Source organism: Leucoraja erinacea, chromosome 9 (assembly GCF_028641065.1).
Source record: "Leucoraja erinacea ecotype New England chromosome 9, Leri_hhj_1, whole genome shotgun sequence".
NCBI classification, from domain to species: domain Eukaryota; kingdom Metazoa; phylum Chordata; class Chondrichthyes; order Rajiformes; family Rajidae; genus Leucoraja; species Leucoraja erinaceus.
The window spans coordinates 48100227-48119357 of record NC_073385.1 but is presented as its reverse complement, the minus strand read 5'-3'; the positions used below and the strand labels follow the sequence as shown (position 1 = coordinate 48119357).

The following is a 19131-nucleotide window of genomic DNA, read 5'->3' as shown; positions in this document are numbered from 1 at the left end:
CCCATTTGTTACTCTCAAAGTTCCCCATAGTTACCTGAAGTTATGATTTAAAGTTTTGTACAATCTCAATCCTCTTATTCTATGAACTGGTTGAATGGGCACAATTTTTATTACCCCAGATCAATCTTCGACATATCCTCGACATATTGATCAAATGAAACATTAAGTAGTTATATTATAGATTTATCATAATAAAATATCAACAGGTCTTGGTTGCTGAGTATTTTAATATTTGAATAGCTGAATAACATCTCTATGGAAATAGAGAACCCTTTGGTTGGTTCATTAATGGACTTTCATCACTTTATTCATCATATTTAGAGTGGTAAATCTGTGGAATTAATTGACACAAAAAGCTGTGGAGGCCAAGTCAATGAATATTTTGAAGGCAGGGATAAACAGATTCTTGACTAGTACGGATGTCAGGGATTATGTGGCGTAGGCAGGTGAATGGCGTTTAGAGGTAAAGGTAGATCAGCCATGACAGAATGGCAGAGTAGACAGCTGAAGGAGACAAAGATGGCTGAATGGCCTAATTCTGCTCCTAACTGTTATGAATTAATTTTAATCTATAAAAATAGTTTCAATCACTGTTAGTATCTTTAAACATCCGATGGTGAGCAGACATTCAGTCTGGGAGCATGGCCAGTTGTTGTATGGCTATTTTCTCATGTATGTTGTTAACTTGTAAAAGATTGCAAGGTTTTATTTTCATCATCGACCCCATAGCAGAAGCGTCCACGTCGCGGGGCTGGAAACTGGAAGTGTCCTGAGCTAATTCTGCTACCACCATCATCCATTGCAACAAGTGATGGCTCCCACTAATTGTCGCCAGAAGCTTGCGTCCTTTTCAGGACGGACGATGACGGCGATGTCAACATTTGAAACATGGAAGATTGTCACTTAAGAAGATTTCCATCATCGATGCTTGACATTTTGTGATGTTATGCTATTTTGATCAACTTTCAGACAAGTTGCTCTGGCCTTTATATCCTGTCTTCATGATTATGTTTATTTTTGTTTCTCCATAAACAGCAGGATGATGACATCCTCGCCTCATTGAGAGACCTGGAGGCCATGCTGAAGGTTGATGGTGGAGGTTTAGAAGTTAAAGGGGACGGAAAGGTCAAGCAAGAAGTCTTTTACGAAGAATGCTTGTTTTACCTGCAAAGTTATGGCACCAACCTGGCCATTATTGGTTTTTATATGAGACACAACTGCACAAGAGAAGCACTGCAGCATCTGCTGAATAAAGTAAGGCACTGCTCTCAATGTATTTTACAACATGCCACTGATAAATTTATATAAAATCACTGATGCAGAAGGATCATGAGTGCAGTAGTAAGGTGGTACAGTGGTGTTTCCTGCCTATTAATGATGTGGATTCAGGTGCAGGAATTTACAGCCAAGGAATGAAACGGGATGCAGGATACCTCCCTGCTTTTGCAACTGGAGAATGTGAGAATGCTCTTAAGGGAAATTAATGCAATTTGAAAATAAATTCTGACAGTAGTGGAGTCATGGTCAAAGAGTCTTACAGTGTGGAAACATGCCCTTTTTGGCCACACCAGCCAACATGTCCCATCCACCTCCCTGTTTTTGGCCTATATCTCTCCAAACAGGTCCTATCCATGTACCTGTCTAAATGTTTCTTTAACGTTTCGATAGTGTTAGTTTAAAACAATTCTTTGGTGAATTCCTGCAGGCCAAACTCTGATCTAGATTATTCCTGAATCTTCTAGCTACCGACATTAATCAAGGGCATAATCTAGGTGGAACAGAGTCTAAATCTAGAAGGCTTACATCATGATATTCACCAATAAGTCCATTTGGGAATTCAGAAAAAACCTTTTAGAATTTGGTTTGAATGTGGAAGGAGTAGTGAAGACACATGGGTTAAAAGATTATGCTAATTAACTGAGCAGGGATAAGAGGATGCTATTTTGCACCGAAGGTCGATACAAACATTACTTCCTACTGTTTATCTTAGGATAAAACAAAAATACCAATTTTCAAAACATGTAATGTGAAATTGCAGTGGTTACAGCTAGTAGAGCTGCTGCCTCAGTGCCAGAGATTCCCTTGGATGATGTCTGTGTGAAGTTTCCATGATCCCCCTCCGGGTGTTTCCTCCGGGTGCTCCAGTTTCCTCCCACATCCCAAAGATGAGCAGGTTTGAAGGTTAATTGGCCTCTGTAAAAAAAAAAAAAAAAATAAAATAAAAATTGCCCCTAATGTAAATAAGAAAGTGAGATAACATATGACAAGAGAGAATGGGTAATCAATGGTCGGCATTAATGCTGTGGGCTGAAGTGTTTCTATCCATGCTGTATTTCTAAACTAAAATACAATGTGTTTATATTTATAACATATAACAACATATAACAATTACAGCACGGAAACAGGCCATCTCGGCTCTTCTAGTCCGTGCCGAACTCGTACTCTCACCCAGTCCCCTCTACCCGCACTCAGACCATAACCCTCCATTCCTTTTCCGTCCATATACCTATCCAATTTATTTTTAAATTATAAAATCGAATGCCTCCACCACTTTCACTGGAAGCTCATTCCACACAGCTACCACTCTCTGAGTAAAGAAGTCCCCCCTCATGTTACCCCTAAACTTTTGTCCCTTAATTCTCAAATCATGTCCTCTTTGCATATTCCCTACTCTCAATGGAAAAAGCTTATCCATGTCAACTCTGTCTATCCCTCTCATAATTTTAAAGACCTCTATCGAGTCCCTCCTTAACCTTCTGCGCTCCAAAGAATAAAGAACTATCTTGTTCAAAATTTCTCTGTAACTTAGGTGCTGAAACCCAGGCAACATTCTAGTAATTCTCCTCTGTACTCTCTCTATTTTGTTGACATCTTTCCTATAAATCCTTAAATCTAAAAAAGATTGGTAGGTAATTGTTTCAGGACTATGTTTACATTTTCAATTGATTAAAGGCCCTCTTTTTCGGGATTTTACAGATGCACTGTTTTAAACCTTCGATCGATGTGCTGATTTGCATTTTGAACAATGTATGCTTTCCAACTGTTAGGATTGTCCAGAAGAAGTATTCATCCGAGGGATTTTTATCCCAAGTTATGAAACTGGAAAACTACATACTTTAGAAAATTTGATGGAGGAACTGGATCCAAGTCTGGAGAAATGGAGTCGCCATCTTATTGCATCCTGCAAACATCTGCAGATACAGGGTTTCTTCAACATTCTCTACGATCTGCAGCGCTTTATGAAGGTAAGGTAATCGCAAATTTGATTTGTCTGAAGTCCATTAGAAAAGTATTTACAATCATGTAAATAAATATTTGGCGATGTCTTCATTTCAGGACCATATGAGAGCAGCCATGACGTGCATCAGGTTTTTCAGTCACAAAGCAGAATCATATAGTGCATTGGAAGCTAAACAAAACTGCCTGGTAGATGCCAAAGGTCACCTGAAAACGTACTTGCAAGAAGTTTCCAACCGCAGTTCAACCAGAAAAAAAGTTACCAGCTCTTTTCGCAAGAAAATGTCTGCAGCAGATGTCTCGAGGTAATTGGCTAAGATCTCTTGGACTAATAATTTATTAGTAAAATGATTGCAAATATTTTCAAGGTATACATAAAGGGAAACAACTTGGGTATTGGTTAACCCAAGTTCAAAATTAGGCTCGGATTTCGACTGTGGGTCCTCACCAATGGAATAGAAATTTGCCCCTCGCAAGAGAGCATTAAAAGTGAATTGTCCATATTGTAAATGTTACATTAATAATTTCCATCATGCTTGAAAATTTTCAAAACACTAATTGCTGCAGTTTAAATGTGCTAAATTGTAGCTGGATTTAGCTAGGAAGAGGTAAACATTGCTGTAACTAATTCATGTATTTTCTTAATTCTCTTGGTAGTTTAAGTTGGACAAAATGGTGGTAGATAGACATGAATTAGATCGTCATATTTTTCTGTACAGTTTATAAACTCTGGCAGTGGAATTGTCATGTGCATCGTTAATTTTATTGGGAGGGTTGATGGGGAAGAAAGAGGTTCTGACTTTCCCAACGATAAATATTTGCAGATATTTTACCAGATGTAAAAGTTATGGGGGAAAAGGGGCAAAGCTTTAAATTACATAATTATTATGTCAATATTTTATAATTCACATCTATTTGGATGGGACTGCCTCATCACACTAAAGATAGCTGTTCGGGACAAACAGCAAGACTCGTATCGTGAGAACCACTTTATAAAATAGTTTATTTACATGAACCTAACATGCGCCTGCTTGCCTACTTTCTCAATATTTTGTTGCATATTTTTAAAAGGGTCTTAGTAAAGTACAGTAATTCCACCTTTCTTTTGTGCCATCGTAAAAATCAATAATTTCCTCTTTTTGATTGCACTATAAGATAGATTTATTATTGAAGTTTGAATCCGAGCACCATATCCAAGTAACATTAACAGAGGCAATCCAATAATAACTCCAAAGCTATCTCTTGCTTGTCATTCAGCCGATCATGTGCAAAATCTTTTTTGTGTGTTTATTACCAGGTACATTAACACAATTGAGCTGCAGATTGAAGTTACCAAGTTCTTGCATCGATGTGAGATCTCAGGTAGTTCAAGGATCAGTGGACCTCTTGCCAATCTCTTTGGAAATCACAAAATGAAGATGGAGGTTGCATGCAAGGTGTGTTGTCCAACAGTGTGACTTTCACTGTTATTCCCAGAAACATTCAAGAAGACACCACTAAACAAGAAACTATTTTTGTATGAAGTTGCCAATAATGTCATTGCTGCCCTTGTTCCAGGTTCTGCTTGGAGGTAAAAATATCGAAGAAGGCTTTGGAATTTCTTTCAGAGTCATTCAGGTAATGTAAAAGTTATTTTTCATAAATTTATAGTTCCTCTGCTCGCCTAAGCTGTATAACTCTGTTTGTTCTAGGTATGATTCTCTTTTGAGTCTTGCGATCAATAGTGCTGATACTACAATGTCAGTAATTGATTCCATACCTGGACTGCAAGATGGAGAAACCAAGTTAAAATTCTGGTTCTGAACCCCTTTATGTTGTCTCTGCTAAAAAGCAATTATGCATGAGAGCAGGATGGAGCTTTTGTTACCATTATCTCAAATGTCTAAATCTGCACATAATCATTCTATTATTAAAGCAATAGGGTCCTACTGGAAGACAAGGACCTCACCAATCCAAACTTTAGGGGGGGGGGGGGGGGGGGGGGGGAGGAGAGGAAGAGAAAGTGGTTTATTCTTGGTTGCAGATCGTCAAATTACAAAAACATATGGAAACATTTTTTAGAACAAAGCAAACAATTGGCAAATGAAGTTCAACACAGATGAATAAAATAAATGCTAAGTAAGAATAGGATTGCTTATGACTTATAACATCTATGTGATGTAGAAGGAAATTAAACCATGGATTATAAATACACTGCAAATTGTACCACTGATTAACAGTCCACAAAAAAGCAAACCAAACATTAGACCGATTTCCAGAAGGATAAATTTGAACTTTTCCTACACAAGACTTGAAGCACTGCATACATTTATATCTGTCACATTATAACAAAAGGTGTGGAATTAGTAGAGAGCGTACAAAAAACACCTATGAAGATAATACTGTAATTGTGAGGGCATCCATACTGCGAAAAGCTGAACACCGAGTCATTTTTGTACAAGAAAAGGCTGAGACCTGTAACAGGTTTTTAAATGTAAAAGCTTCTGATAGAGTAGATGCCGAGTGAACGTTCGACTTGAAGGGAAGAACATAAATAGAGGACAGCAGTATGAAGGGTCAGCTATTAATTATCATCAAAACATTTTATACCAGCAACTTATTTCAAAAGAGCAGTGAAAATGTGGAACTCCTACCACAGGGAGTGGTTGTAGTGTTGATACAGTTAAAAGGAAGGGATCAACATACGAGATTAGAGGGAAGATGGGAGGGAGGCAAGAGGAGAGGTTTGAACACTGATGCAGATTGCTTGACCAGATGTCTGTTAATGTCCCCTGAAAAATGTGTACATTTTTGTAATCTAGTATGAGATTGGGTTTTGGGTAAATAGATCGAAAAGGAACCTTCTTAAATTTACTGACGCATGAAAAGGCAGGAAGACATCTTTGGTTTGGTGGTTGAACCAGGAGATACAAACAAACTTGAAAATAGAAAAATAAACTTAATTGAAAGGAAACAAACATTAAATTCACAGATAAGAATGGCATTTAAAACAAGGAAATATAACAGAAAATTAACAATACAAAAAATAGGGCAAAAAACACATGTGTAGGGGAAAGGACAATCTAGTTAGAACTGATGGTCATAAAGTCTTACAGTGTGGAAGCTGGCCCAACTTGCCCACACCGGCCAACATGTCCTATCTACACTAGTCCCACCTGCCTGCATTTGGCCCATATCCCTTGAAACCTGTCCTATCCATGTTCCTGTCTAAATGTTTTTAAACTTTGCAATGGGACCTGCCTCAACTATCTCCTCCAGATAAGAGACAGTAATAAGAAACTGCCAACTGGGTGAAATGCAAGATAAATCAAGTTGCTACCTGTTGTTCAGAGGTGATGGCTACTGCGATTGTATAACTCCCAAAAAGTAGGTGCAGTAAGGAATGGAATGGAAGATGATACAAAAAAAAATTAAGAGGCCTAATCATTAATACACAATGTGTACATGAGCAGATTTTGAGGGAAGCTGGGGAGAAAACACTGTAAACTCTTAAGTTTTAAAAAGAAAAACGTAAAAAGGATACAAAAAGACACAAACCCGGTGAGTTACTCCAGCACTGTTCTTTACAATAGAAAAAGATGCAAGGTGTAATAATCCTTATCCAGTTACAGATACTGATAACTAAGACGGGGATAATTCAATACAGGGGGAAATTCTTAAGTGCTAAAGGGAAAGTTAAATTGGGGGCAGTCCAAAAATATTCCCAAATAACAGATCAATAATCTTATGAAATAAGAGGCATTAGATAAATAGAATACTGCTAATATAATTTACATAGATTTTCAGGAAACCATGGAAAAGGTAAGGATATGAAAATGATTGGACTATAAAGATGTGGCATGCACAGTATTTATGGAATTATGTATTACAAGGATTGTGCTGTAACATGTGATTCCATAATGCTAATTGAACATTTTGTGATGGGTGAATAATTGCGATTTGATGGAAACACTATTCACATTACACAGACTGAGTTGGTTAAAATGCTATTTTCAATCGGGAATTAGAGATGCAATTAAAAGTTACTCTAGAAACTGACCAGCAGGGAAAAAAAATGTCTGGGAAAATAAACTGTTTCCATGTAACATCCCCACAGACATCAGGCAGATCATGTTCCACACTATGTGTAAAGGAATTTATAGCAGTCTTACTCCTTGCTCTTGCGCTGACATTTTCAAATTGATGTCTTCTTGTCAGCTATTTCATGATCTCATGTACTACCATTGAAAGTTCTTCAATATCTCCTGCAAATTTTCTGCTGCAGATACAGTTCCAGTTGTCAAGTTTTATTCTAACCGTACAACACAATGTCACATATTTTGGTCCAGTTTGTATTCCTTAATGCCTATTTATTTTTATCTTCAGGATTTTCAGTTGGATGCAGCTGCTGTCTATGATAAAGCAGCAAAACATCTTCTGCAGCAGCACAAGGTTTGTCAAATCAGACAGTTGCTGAAATGTGTGAGTGAATCAGGAGTTGCTAGTGGTGACGACACTGATAACCTCCTCCTCCGATTTATTGAAGGTGCTGATGAGCACCTTTCACAGGTGAGAACAATGTAAATGTAATTACCAATGATCAGTTGGTCTTGAAAGCTGTTATATCTTCTGCTTCCACCTAGGAGGACAATATTTAAATGCAACTCTAACCCATCCAGCTGTACTAAACACATATTAGATGTGGGGGTCACAGTACAGCTAAATTTAAACATTTAAATATCTGCTGTAATATTACCGTGAATTGATTAAGACATTCATCCTTTTTTTTCAGTCAAAAGAGCTAGAGAAACTGATTCTTGAAATGAAGAAAGATGATAATAAGGTAGGCAATTTTGGAAATGTTGAGATAACCTTTTCATATTTGGGAATTACACTGGGTTTGAAGTGATTAATTCCTGATTCAGCAGATTGTATAGATTTGAAGATTGCAATGTGAATACCTGCAAGCTACTGTACCTGCAAAATACCTGCTACTTCAGTAGCAAACTACTGCTGCAGTCACATTAGCGGTATTCAAAAACTCTTAACAGTCTTTAGATTAAGAAGAACTGTAATATAGGCAAGTCATGGACAGCAGATGGCAATGTAAGATAAACCCAGTAAAGGTGCAGTGCATCAAAATTTGAACTGTACATAAAATGCTCCAAAATTTACAAGGAAGCAACATTTGGGTATGATGTAATACATTTTGTTCTTTTACCAAGATTCTCCACCTCTTCCGACCCGCTCTTCCCATCCATGCGCAACTACCTTCTTGTGTATTGCGTGCACAGCCTAAAGTTGTAGGACAACTTGTTCTATTTGATTGTGCACGCTAGGTTGATTGCATTCGTCGAAACGGGGTGAAGGTTGCAATCTTCCACCCCCACATCTACCTTACTGCATACAACTGAGTATGTATTGACATCTGTCCTTGTGACAGCACTGCAACAGTTCTAATCAAGGTCCCAAACCGAAAAGTCACCTATCCATGTTCTCCAGAAATGCTGCCTGACCTACTGAGTTACTTCAACATTTTGTGTCTTTTACGTAAACCAGCATTTGCAGTTCCTTGTTTCTCATCAATTGCAACCTCCTTTACTACAACTTTGTGCATTGGCCTCTCTGTCAACCCTGCATTTTTTTAATGAGAGTCTGAAAATCAATCCTTGATCCTATTCAGTTCATTCACTGGCATGGAGTCAATGCTCACATGAATGGTAACAACCAGCATTTATTTATTTTACCCTCACGATCACCAGTCTAACATTGTCTAACATGAAACTTGAGGCAATTTTCTCCACTTAACCAGAGGGATGATCAATGTTTTAAGCATTTCAAAATTAAATTTTGCATTGTCTTTAAATTACTCCCTTTCTATGTTACTTGCTCTAAAGCGGCATATCTCAGCTCTCCACATCGTTCTCTGGCTTTTTGACCTGGTAAGCAGTCCATATAATTTATTTAGCCATTGACATTCATGCCTTTTAGTAATCCAGGACCAATGGTCTGGTATTCTTTTGCTTGATCCTTTGGCCTATTCGGTATTTTTAGTTTAGAAATACAGCATGGAAACAGACTCTTCAGCCCACCGAGTCCACCCCAACCATCAACCACCCAGTCACACTAGTTTCATGTTATCTCACTTTCCCACTTATTGTACACTAGGGGCAATTTATAGAAGCCAGTTAACCTACGAACTAGCACGTCCTTGGGATGTGGTAGGAAACCCGAGCACTTGGAGGAAACTCATGTAAACATAGAAACATAGAAAATAGGTGCAGGAGTAGGCCATTTGGCCCTTTGAGCCAACACCGCCATTCATTGTGATCATGGCTGATCATCCACAATTAGTAACCCGTGTCGCTTCTCCCCATATCTCTTGATTCCGCTAGCCCCGAGAGCTCTATCTAACTCTCTTTTAAATTCATCCAGTTAATTGGCCTCTACTGCCTTCTGTGGCAGAGAATTCCACAAATTCACAACTCTCTGGGTGAAAGTGTTTTCTCATCTCAGTTTTAAATGGCCTCTCCTTTATTCTTAGACTGTGGCCTTGGTTCTGGACTCGCCCAACATTGGGAACATTTTTCCTGTATCTAATTGCCCAGTCCTTTTATAATTTTATATGTTTCTATAAAATCTCCTCTCATCCTTCTAAATTCTAGTGAATACAAGCCCAGTCTTTACAATCTTTCCTCATATGACAGTCCTGCCATTCCGGGGATTAACCTTGTGAACCTATGCTGCACTGCCTCACCAGTAAGGATGTCCTTCCTCAAATTAGACCAAAACTGCACACAATACTCCATATGTGGTCTCACCAGGGCCCTGTAAAACTGCAGAAGACCTCTTTACTGTCCTATACTCAAATCCTCTCGTTATGAAGGCCAACATGCCATTAACTTTCTTCATTGCCTGCTGTACCTGCATGTTTACTTTCATTGACCTCTGTACAAGGACACCCAGGTCTTGTTGCACTTCTCTTTTTCCTAATTTGACACCATTGGGATAATAATCTGCCTCCTTGTTCTTGCCACCAACGTGGATAACCTCACATTTGTCTACATTATACTGCATCTGCCCACTCACTCAACCTGTCCAAGTCATCCTGCAACCTCCTAGCATCCCCTTTGCAGTTCACACTGCCACTCAACCTTGTGTTATCTGCAAATTTGCTAGAGTTACTTTTAATCCCATCATCTAAATCATTAATATATATTGTAAATAGTTGCGGCACCAGCACAGAGCCTTGCGGCACTCCACTCGCCACTGCCTGCCATTCTAACAGGGACCCGTTTATTCCTACTCTGTTTCCTGTCTGCCAACCAATTATCCATGTCAATACCCTACCCCAATTCCATGTGCTTTAATTTTGCCCGCTAATCTCCTGTGAGATTTTATCAAAGGCTTTCTGAAAGTCCATATACACTAGATCAACTGGCTCTCCTTCATCCATTTTAATTGTCACATCCTCAAAAAATTCCAGAAGATTAGTCAAGCAGGATTTCCCCTTCATAAATGCATGCTGACTTGGACCAATCCTTTTAATGCTATCCAAATACACCGTTATTACTTCTTTAATAATTGACTCCAGCATCTTCCCCACCACCGATGTCAGGCTAACTGGTCTATAATTTCACATTTTCTCTCTTGCTCCTTTCTTGAAGAGTGGGATAAGATTAGCTGCCCTTCAATCCACAGGAACTGATCTTGAATCTATAGAACATTGGAAAATGATCACCAATGCGTCCATGATTTCTAGAGCCACCTCCTTGAGCACCCTGGGATGCAGAACATCAGGCCCTGGGGATTTATCAGCCTTCAGTCCCATCAGTCTACCCAATACTATTTCTCGCCTAATGCAAATTTATTTCCGTTCTCTAGTACATCTGGGAGATTGTTTGTGTATTCCTTATTGAACACAGAACCAAAGTACCTATTCAACTCTTCTGCCATTTCCTTGTTCCCCATAATAATCTCACCTGTTTCTGCCTTCAAGGGACCCACATTTGTCTTTACAAATCTTTTTCTCTTAACATACCTGAAGAAGCTATTACTATCCTTTATATTCTTGGCCAGCTTACCCTCGTACTTCATCTTCTCACCCCGTATTGCCCTTTTTGTTACCTTCTGTTGTCCTTCGAAAGTTTCCCAATTCTCTGGCTTTCCGCTACTCTTTGCTATGTTGTACACCTTTTAATTTAGTTTTATTCCATCCATAACTTCCTTTGTCAGCCACGGTTGCCTCTTACTCCCCTTAGAATCTTTCTTCCTCTTTGGAATGAAATGATCCTGCATCTTCTGGATTATACCCAGACATTCCTGCCCTTGATGTTCCACCATCATTCCTGCCAGGATCCTTTTCTAGTCGACCTTGGCCAGCTCATCTCTTATGCCTTCATAGTCCCCTTTGTTCAACTGCAACACTGACACTTCTGATTTATCCTTCTCCCTCTCAAATTGCAGATTTAAATTTATTATATTATGGTCACTACCTCCTAGCGGTTCCTTTACCTTGAGTTCCCTTATTAAATCTGGTTCATTAGACAACACTAAATCCAGAATTGCCTTCTCTCTGGTAGGCTCCAGTACAAGCTGCTCTGAGAATCCATTTCGGAGGCATACTACAACTCCCTTTCTTGGGGTCCAGAACCAACCTGATTTTCCCAGTCTACCTGCTTATTGAAATCTCCCATTACCTTAGTTACATGCCAATTTTAACTCCTGCTGCAGCTTGCACCCTATATCAAGGCTACTGTATGGGAGCCTGGAGATAACTCCCATTTTTTGTCGTTAAATGTATGTCTTTGAGTAAGTTTTTATTATTTTTTTTTAGCTGTGTATATGTGGGGGGGGGGGGCGCTGTGGGGGAAACCGTTAATCTCTTCCCTGTGCGGGGACCCGACTATTCCCTGTGGGGTCTCGGATGTCGTTGGGCCTAACATCGTGGAGCCGGCGGCAACCTCCGGCCGGGACTAACCTGAGGGCTCCAGTTGCAGAGCCTGCGGAACTGACATCGCGGAGCTGGCCAACTTCGGAGCGGGAAGAGCTGTGGTGGCACGCGGCTGCGACCCGACTTTTGGAGTTCGGAGGCACCGGCCGCAGACCCGGTGGACGGGAACATCGGGAGCCCGCAGGTCCCTGGTGGGAGACCGCTTTTCGGAGCTCCGCAACGGCGACTTCTCGCGCTGGAATCGCGGGTTTAAGGACATGGAGCCGGGGCCTAACATCGCCCGGCGTGTCTTAAACGGCCTCAGGACTTACCATCGCCCGCCGGGGGCTTTAACATCGGAGCCCCAGTTCGCCTCGACACTGCAGTTGGACCATGGCAGAAGGAACAAAGGGAAGAGATAAAGACTTTGCCTTCCATCACAGTGAGGAGATGTTGGAGACTCACTGTGATGGATGTTTATGTAAAACTGTGTTAAGTGTGGATCTTGGATTGTGTTTGTAATGTAAAAAAAACTGTAGAAATGGAATTTCGTTCAAACCCAGGTTTGAATGACAATAAATAGCCTTCTATTCTAGTGTCTTCTTACCGTTACAATTCCTCAATTCCATCCACATCATCAGCCCCTATGTCACCCCTCGCAAGGGACTGAATTTCATCCCTCACCAACAGAGCTACGCCACCTCCTCTGCCCACCTGCCTGTCCTTTCTATAGGACGAATAACCCTGAATATTCAGTTCCCAGTCCCGATCCTCCTGTAGCCACATCTCTGTAATCCCCACAATGTCATATCTACCAATCCCTAAATGAGCCTCGAGCTCATCCACTTTACTTCTTATACTTTCAATTCATATTTAATACATTTAATCCATTACTCTTCTCACCTTTCACATTGATTCATATTTCATTTGGCCACTCTCCTATCCCTTCGTGAGCTTTCTGCCCCGTTAATTCTGGTGTCTTTCTTAACTTTTCCTATACTCTCTTTCCCTTGAACTCCACTCTTGTATTTCCAATTTGTCTTGTGGTCACAGAGAGATGGTGCAAACTCCACGCAGGCAGTACTCAAGCTCAAGATCGATTCTGAGTCGCTGTGAGGCAGCAGCTCTACCAACTGCGCCACTGTATATAGTGATGTACAAAATGTGATTTTTAAAATTCGTATTCCACCTGCAGGACCCTGATCTGCATGTTCCCACGGGTATCTTGTAACTTAACATTTTGATTATATCTGCAGATCAAAGCTTTCTTGCTATGTAATAAATACCGCTCAGCCTATTTGGTTGCGGTGAAGCTCGATGTAGTGCAGGCTGTGTGCAGTGTACGGGAAGTGCTGGAGGCTGCTGAAAGAGCACAGGAGGAACTCATACCGAAGATCTGTAGGGACTGGCTGAAATCACACCAACCTAAAACGCAAACACAAAAAACCCATGGCAATTAATAAAGGAGAGCGAGGCTGCACAGGATCTAAATTGCTACCTCAAGAAAATTTGCCATGAAATAACATTTTATCGATGATGGAAGGGAATGACGTTCTGAAGTTATTTGGACAATCATGGAATTAGCAGTATTTTGTCACGTTTTCTTATGCAATCTTTGAACTTTTTTACTTGAATTTTAAAAGGTTACTGTTGCACTTGGGACTGTTTTCATGCATTTTCTTTTCCCCGCCCATTCCATTTCAGATTTGGACATGTGTCAAGTCACTACAAATCTGGCACGGTCCGTAAAATGGGAGTTGGCTACAAGCATGCAATTGATATATAACACTGTAATAACTGAGTCAGTGTTGACTGCACTTCAAATAAGTTCATGTTTTGGCACTATTGAATTGTGTGAGGTATGGTTTAATTCAAGTGTGAACCACTCAAGTTACTAGTTGAGCTTGAGTTGAACCTATTTTCATGTTGTTTTTCTTCTGGTGGCTGTGATCCGAAAGTCTCTCTGGATGTTTTCATTCAGTAGTACCTGTAGTTCGATCAATTTGCAGAAAATCGAAAGTTGCGAAATCAGAATTAACGGATTTCTAAAGTAATCTCTGTTGTAATCTACTTTTGTGAAAAGATTGTGCCATCAAAACAAATGTGTTTGCTCACCTCTGACTGTCCTGAAGCTTTGTCCTTGAGCAACCTCTTCCACTTGTGCTGCCTTTGGCAGTCATGTCCATAGCCATACTGGAATGTCCACCCATTCCTTCAGATATATCCAGAATTACTGATATTCACGCAGTTGTCAGTCCATGGATTGTGAGCTCTGCTGTAACTTTCATGACTGATTGGTCTAGAGATGAGTAAGTTAAAGTACTACTCTTTCTTCCCCCCCCCCCATCAATTTCTCTTCATCGCCATTGCTTTTCTTTTGGACTGGTTCTTGACACTTCCTTGAGCGCCTGTAGCCTTTTGATATCTTGTGCAGTGCGACATGAGATGATGAGTGCCAACAGTACTGTAGGCAGCTCAAAGTCTGCCCATTACCCTTATTCCTGCCAATATGGGTACATTGAAGATCAGCTTTTACAATGTATCCAGGAAAATATTTCCTCCTTCACCCTCCTTACTACAACCCTATGGGATTAGATGATGTAATGACCTAAAAGAGATTAAATTATGTAAACCTTCCTATTCTGTAGCAAATAGCAAAAACAAAATCTCCCTTTCAAAGAAATACAACATCAATATCTGTCATCAGTTCCTTCTGGAGAAATAGTTGTTTTCAATTTAAAAGTGCGAGTTATTTTTGGAGATAATTTGGGGTAAAAAAAAAGTTTATGGTGGTATACCCATTAACTTTAAAGATTATATACTTATGAAACTGAATCGAAATAACAATGTATTTCTATTTTAAGTAAGCAGTTAAAATACTAATTGTGTACATAGAGGAGAAAAAGAATTTTAAATACAAATGTGTACATACCTCCATTTCAATAAGAATATATTTTTAAGTACTGAACTCAGTTTTCCTATTGTATTTTTATTTTACTATTTGTACCTTCCTGATCAGATGTAATTGTATAAATAATGAAACTGCAATCATTTGCTTGGCATGGTCAAGAAATAAACTCATTATTGTGAAAGGTATAACACAGTGATCAAGTCTGCAAATGTTCATTGTCGCAACAAATAATTTATGATGTGTAGGTGGCTGATACTAGCAGTAAAGTTTAAATAAATGTTGAGGAGTTGGGAGGAGAGTTCACTCTGTGAATATTATCAGTGGTCACTTTCGATTGTTCAAAGATAAAGATGAAAGGTTAAACCATGATCTTTGATACTTTATGCCAGTGGCAATATTTTATGAAAGTGTATCTTCAAATTTTCACGAACATGTTATCAAACAATTATGCTAAATTCTGAATGTTGTAATAATGTCCTTTGTTTTTTGTTTGACTGAGTACTGATGCAAACATTAGAAAATTGTAGCTTGTCACTTTGAATAAATACCACAATCTAAAAATGACATGCCTAGCTTGAATAGAAAATATCTACGAAAATAATGGAGAATGAGAAGGTGACCACATGTATCTTAGTTTAATCTTCTGCAATTCATGTAATGAATAATTGATCCAGTTCTTTTTTTTTTTTGCTAATGTGATACTTTCACATCCATATCCTTATTTTTCTCAATATGTACAATTATGATTTTTAATTGACAGATTTAAATTCTTAGGATCTTTTTCAGAGTTGGTATAATATTCATTTCATCATCATACATATACTTGATTAGAACATTTATAATATAAGGGAAATAATTAATAACATTCATTAATGTATTTTATTTGCAAATACTATAGTTCACATGATAATGCAGGAATATAAATATGCAAAAAATTACCATGTGGCAAAGTAATATGGAAGATTTCATAAAGACTAGGTATTATTGTATTTAGTGTGCGACAAAGCTGCAAACATACTATATTCAATATGGCACATTCCTAATTCATAACAACCTTGTAAACACTAGTCCTCTTGAAAAGCTATAACACTTACTAACGTGCTATAATGTTGTAATGCCATTCTTCATTTTTAAAGAAGATGCATCATAGTGCAAAATTGTTCTTATAGATGTGCAGTGAGATTGAATGGAATCTTCATATTTGCTGCACCCAATTCCCATCATGAAATATATTTTTTGCCATAATAATTTATAACGATACTAATTTTGATTTAAAAATGAGCAAGTTCCAAGGAACACAAAACAAAGTATGACAGATTTTAAAGTTGAATATAAATTATACAATTTATACGCATAAATAAATCATGTTGCTTAGGTTGGTAACAAGACCACATGAATGAATTTAAATACTGTAGATGACTTGTAAGTTTCATCATGACATTATCTCAAAGTTTGTTCCTTGGAATTTGCTCATTTTTAAATCAAAATTTGTATTGTTATTTTCCGTTATCCAGTTCTATTTAAAGTCTAGTATGATCTAATGCTAAATTGAGTTTATATTTAAACTCAGTTGGATTGGTCTGGTATATAGGACCTTTTCACTACCATCGCCAGGTTATTAAAATGCAAGAAATAGCTTTCCACTTCAGAATAGTTTCTTGAATATTAGCAGATATTAGATTAGCATTGGACAGTTCTTCAATCGTTCAATGACACTTTATTACACTTGCATTAAATGCCTTAAAGAGCAAAAGATGATGCGGCCTAAGAGTTCAGCTGAATTTGAAAAATATTTGAAGGAATCAATAAAAATCATTTACTGGAATTTAATTGCTAAGCAGAAACAAGTAGTAAATTGTGTATTTTTCATTTCCCCTCTACTTTTGCTCTTCCTTCCCCTGCCTTTCATTTCCACCTGGGATTTTCTTGAGGCGAACTTCACTGCGGCAATTGCAAACTGTTTGACAGGCTGATATTTTCTCCGAAATAAGATGAGCAACACTCTGCTGAAACTTTTAATGCTTAATTCTTAATGATTTGTTGTTCCATCAAAAATGCTCCATCAGTTTGGTGCCAAATCTGGCAGGTAGGTAATTGGAAGATGGAGTTGGAGGGGGATGCTAGACTATTTGACCTTTCTGAACACCATTTTAACTTCTCCTTTGTCATAAAAGCATCTAGAAGCAAAATATGCAGAGCTGTCCCCCTTTTGCTGTTGCCTATGATATATATTTTTAGTTTTAGAGTTGTTATAATTGGTAGGGAAACATATTGTTCCACAGATCTTGCCTAAACAATTCTGAAATTAAAAGACTTGTATGTGAAAATTGTGGCTGACATATAAGAGTGTTTCAGAAGTGATGCAGGTTGCAAATGGAGCAGAGGAGATTTATTTTAATAGTCATATTGAGGGCTCTAACTGTAAAATAAAAATGTGTTTTTGTGTGTGTACTATCATAATGTAATATCTGAATAAACTGGACGTTCTAATTGTTTTACTTTAAAGTAAGAGCATCTATGATTGAACTGCACTGTAAAAAACAGTTTTACATATAATCCACAGCTTTACCATGGGAATTTGTTACATGTCAAATAAGATGCGATTATTTGTCTAACCTTCTGACTGTAACCTGACCAGTTTAGGAGTAGCTCCTGTCAAATCTTTGTGAATATTTGTATTCTGGAGGTTAAACAGCATCTAATGTATATTTTATCAAGACTACTGCACCAGTAAATTTTGCCAATCAAAATTACAATTTTATGCATCAATATTTCTGTTCTGAATTACAAATCACCTTTTTATGATCGGATTGTCTAAATATATGTTTGTGCTTTATTTCTAGTAGTATGTAAGTAAATTTTATTTATAGCACGTTTAAATCATCTTGCGTTGAAACCAAAGTGCTTTGCATTAAAGAAATAATTGTTGCCGTACATCCATAGAATTTCTTTTTTTTTAAAGAAGAAAAATGACGCAACACATTATAGAATTCAACATGAACGTCCCCCCCCACAGCAAAATCAAAAATTTCAGCTGTGGGGAAATGGCACCAGAACGTTCAGTCCTCTTCCTCTGTGATCACCCGAGGTCGGGACCTATTTGTTGCCTCCGCAGCCAGTCCGATGTTATAGGCCCTCTTGCCGGGAAGATGGAACTCCGGCATCGGGTGAACACTCCTCAGCGGCTTGGAATGTCTGGAGCGGCCACTTCCTCCTCAGAGACCGCGACACCCAAAGTCCTCAGACCGCGCTGGTTGGAGCTCCAACTCGGGCGATCTCGGATCCCAAGCTCCGCGGTGTTTTAAATCCAGCGCCGCCCGCGGCTGGACGCCCACAGCCACTCGGATGTTGGAGTCGGCAGTCACAACACACAGCACGGCGACCCGGGTAGGGCATCGCCGGCTCCGTGACGGTGTCCCAGCACTGTGCCGCCGCTGAAGCTGTAGTCCCAGCCGATCCAGACAGGAAACGCCGCTCCAGTCCGATGGTAGGCCGCGAGGAAGGGGCGAAGAAGCAGCTCGGAGGGAAGCCAGAATTGGCATGATTACATCCTTCCCCTCACTAGTGAAGGGTTTAATTCATAGGATGTAAATTAATTAATTAAAAAAATAATATTAAGTTTAATAGATTTGAAAACATCCTCGTCAAGTGACTGAGCACCAGAGAACACCAATGCGTGTTGCGAATTGCTCCAATCCCCAATTTTCCCATCTTCAATATACTCCTGAAAACAGCACATAAATTGGCAATGTATATATTCACTCACGACGAGTGACTAAACTCATGGGAGTATCTCATACTCCACCTGGAACCTAGCCATAGAGCGAACTAGCAATTTTTGGTGTTTTCAATTTGTCAGTAATTCTCAGATTTCAGAGTGTGACAGCACATCCTGACTGGTTGCCACTTAAGTGGAGTAAATACCAGCAAGAATTTGGACAGTGGTTTTCAAGTGACTTTGCTTATCTGTGAAGCAGGAACCAATTATGCTTTTGCCCATTACCAATGTATCCATTATTGATTAAGTCATTCTGTGAACAACCCAACAAATAATTACAAGAAACTGCAGAAG

At 38.9% G+C, this 19131-nt stretch overlaps 1 protein-coding gene across 1 annotated transcript in view; it reads left to right on the top strand.

Moving 5' to 3' along the window:
* zfyve26 (zinc finger, FYVE domain containing 26) overlaps nt 1-15243 on the top strand; it is a 79165-nt gene extending 63922 nt beyond the window's left edge. Inside the window, exons 35-42 of the mRNA XM_055640746.1 lie at nt 1036-1254; nt 3048-3245; nt 3337-3542; nt 4535-4673; nt 4795-4854; nt 7603-7785; nt 8009-8059; nt 13405-15243. Of these exons, the coding sequence (XP_055496721.1) occupies nt 1036-1254; nt 3048-3245; nt 3337-3542; nt 4535-4673; nt 4795-4854; nt 7603-7785; nt 8009-8059; nt 13405-13608 (1260 nt within the window). The 3' untranslated portion in view covers nt 13609-15243. The remainder of the gene's footprint in view (nt 1-1035; nt 1255-3047; nt 3246-3336; nt 3543-4534; nt 4674-4794; nt 4855-7602; nt 7786-8008; nt 8060-13404) is intronic.
* The last annotated feature ends 3888 nt before the right edge of the window (nt 15244-19131 follow it).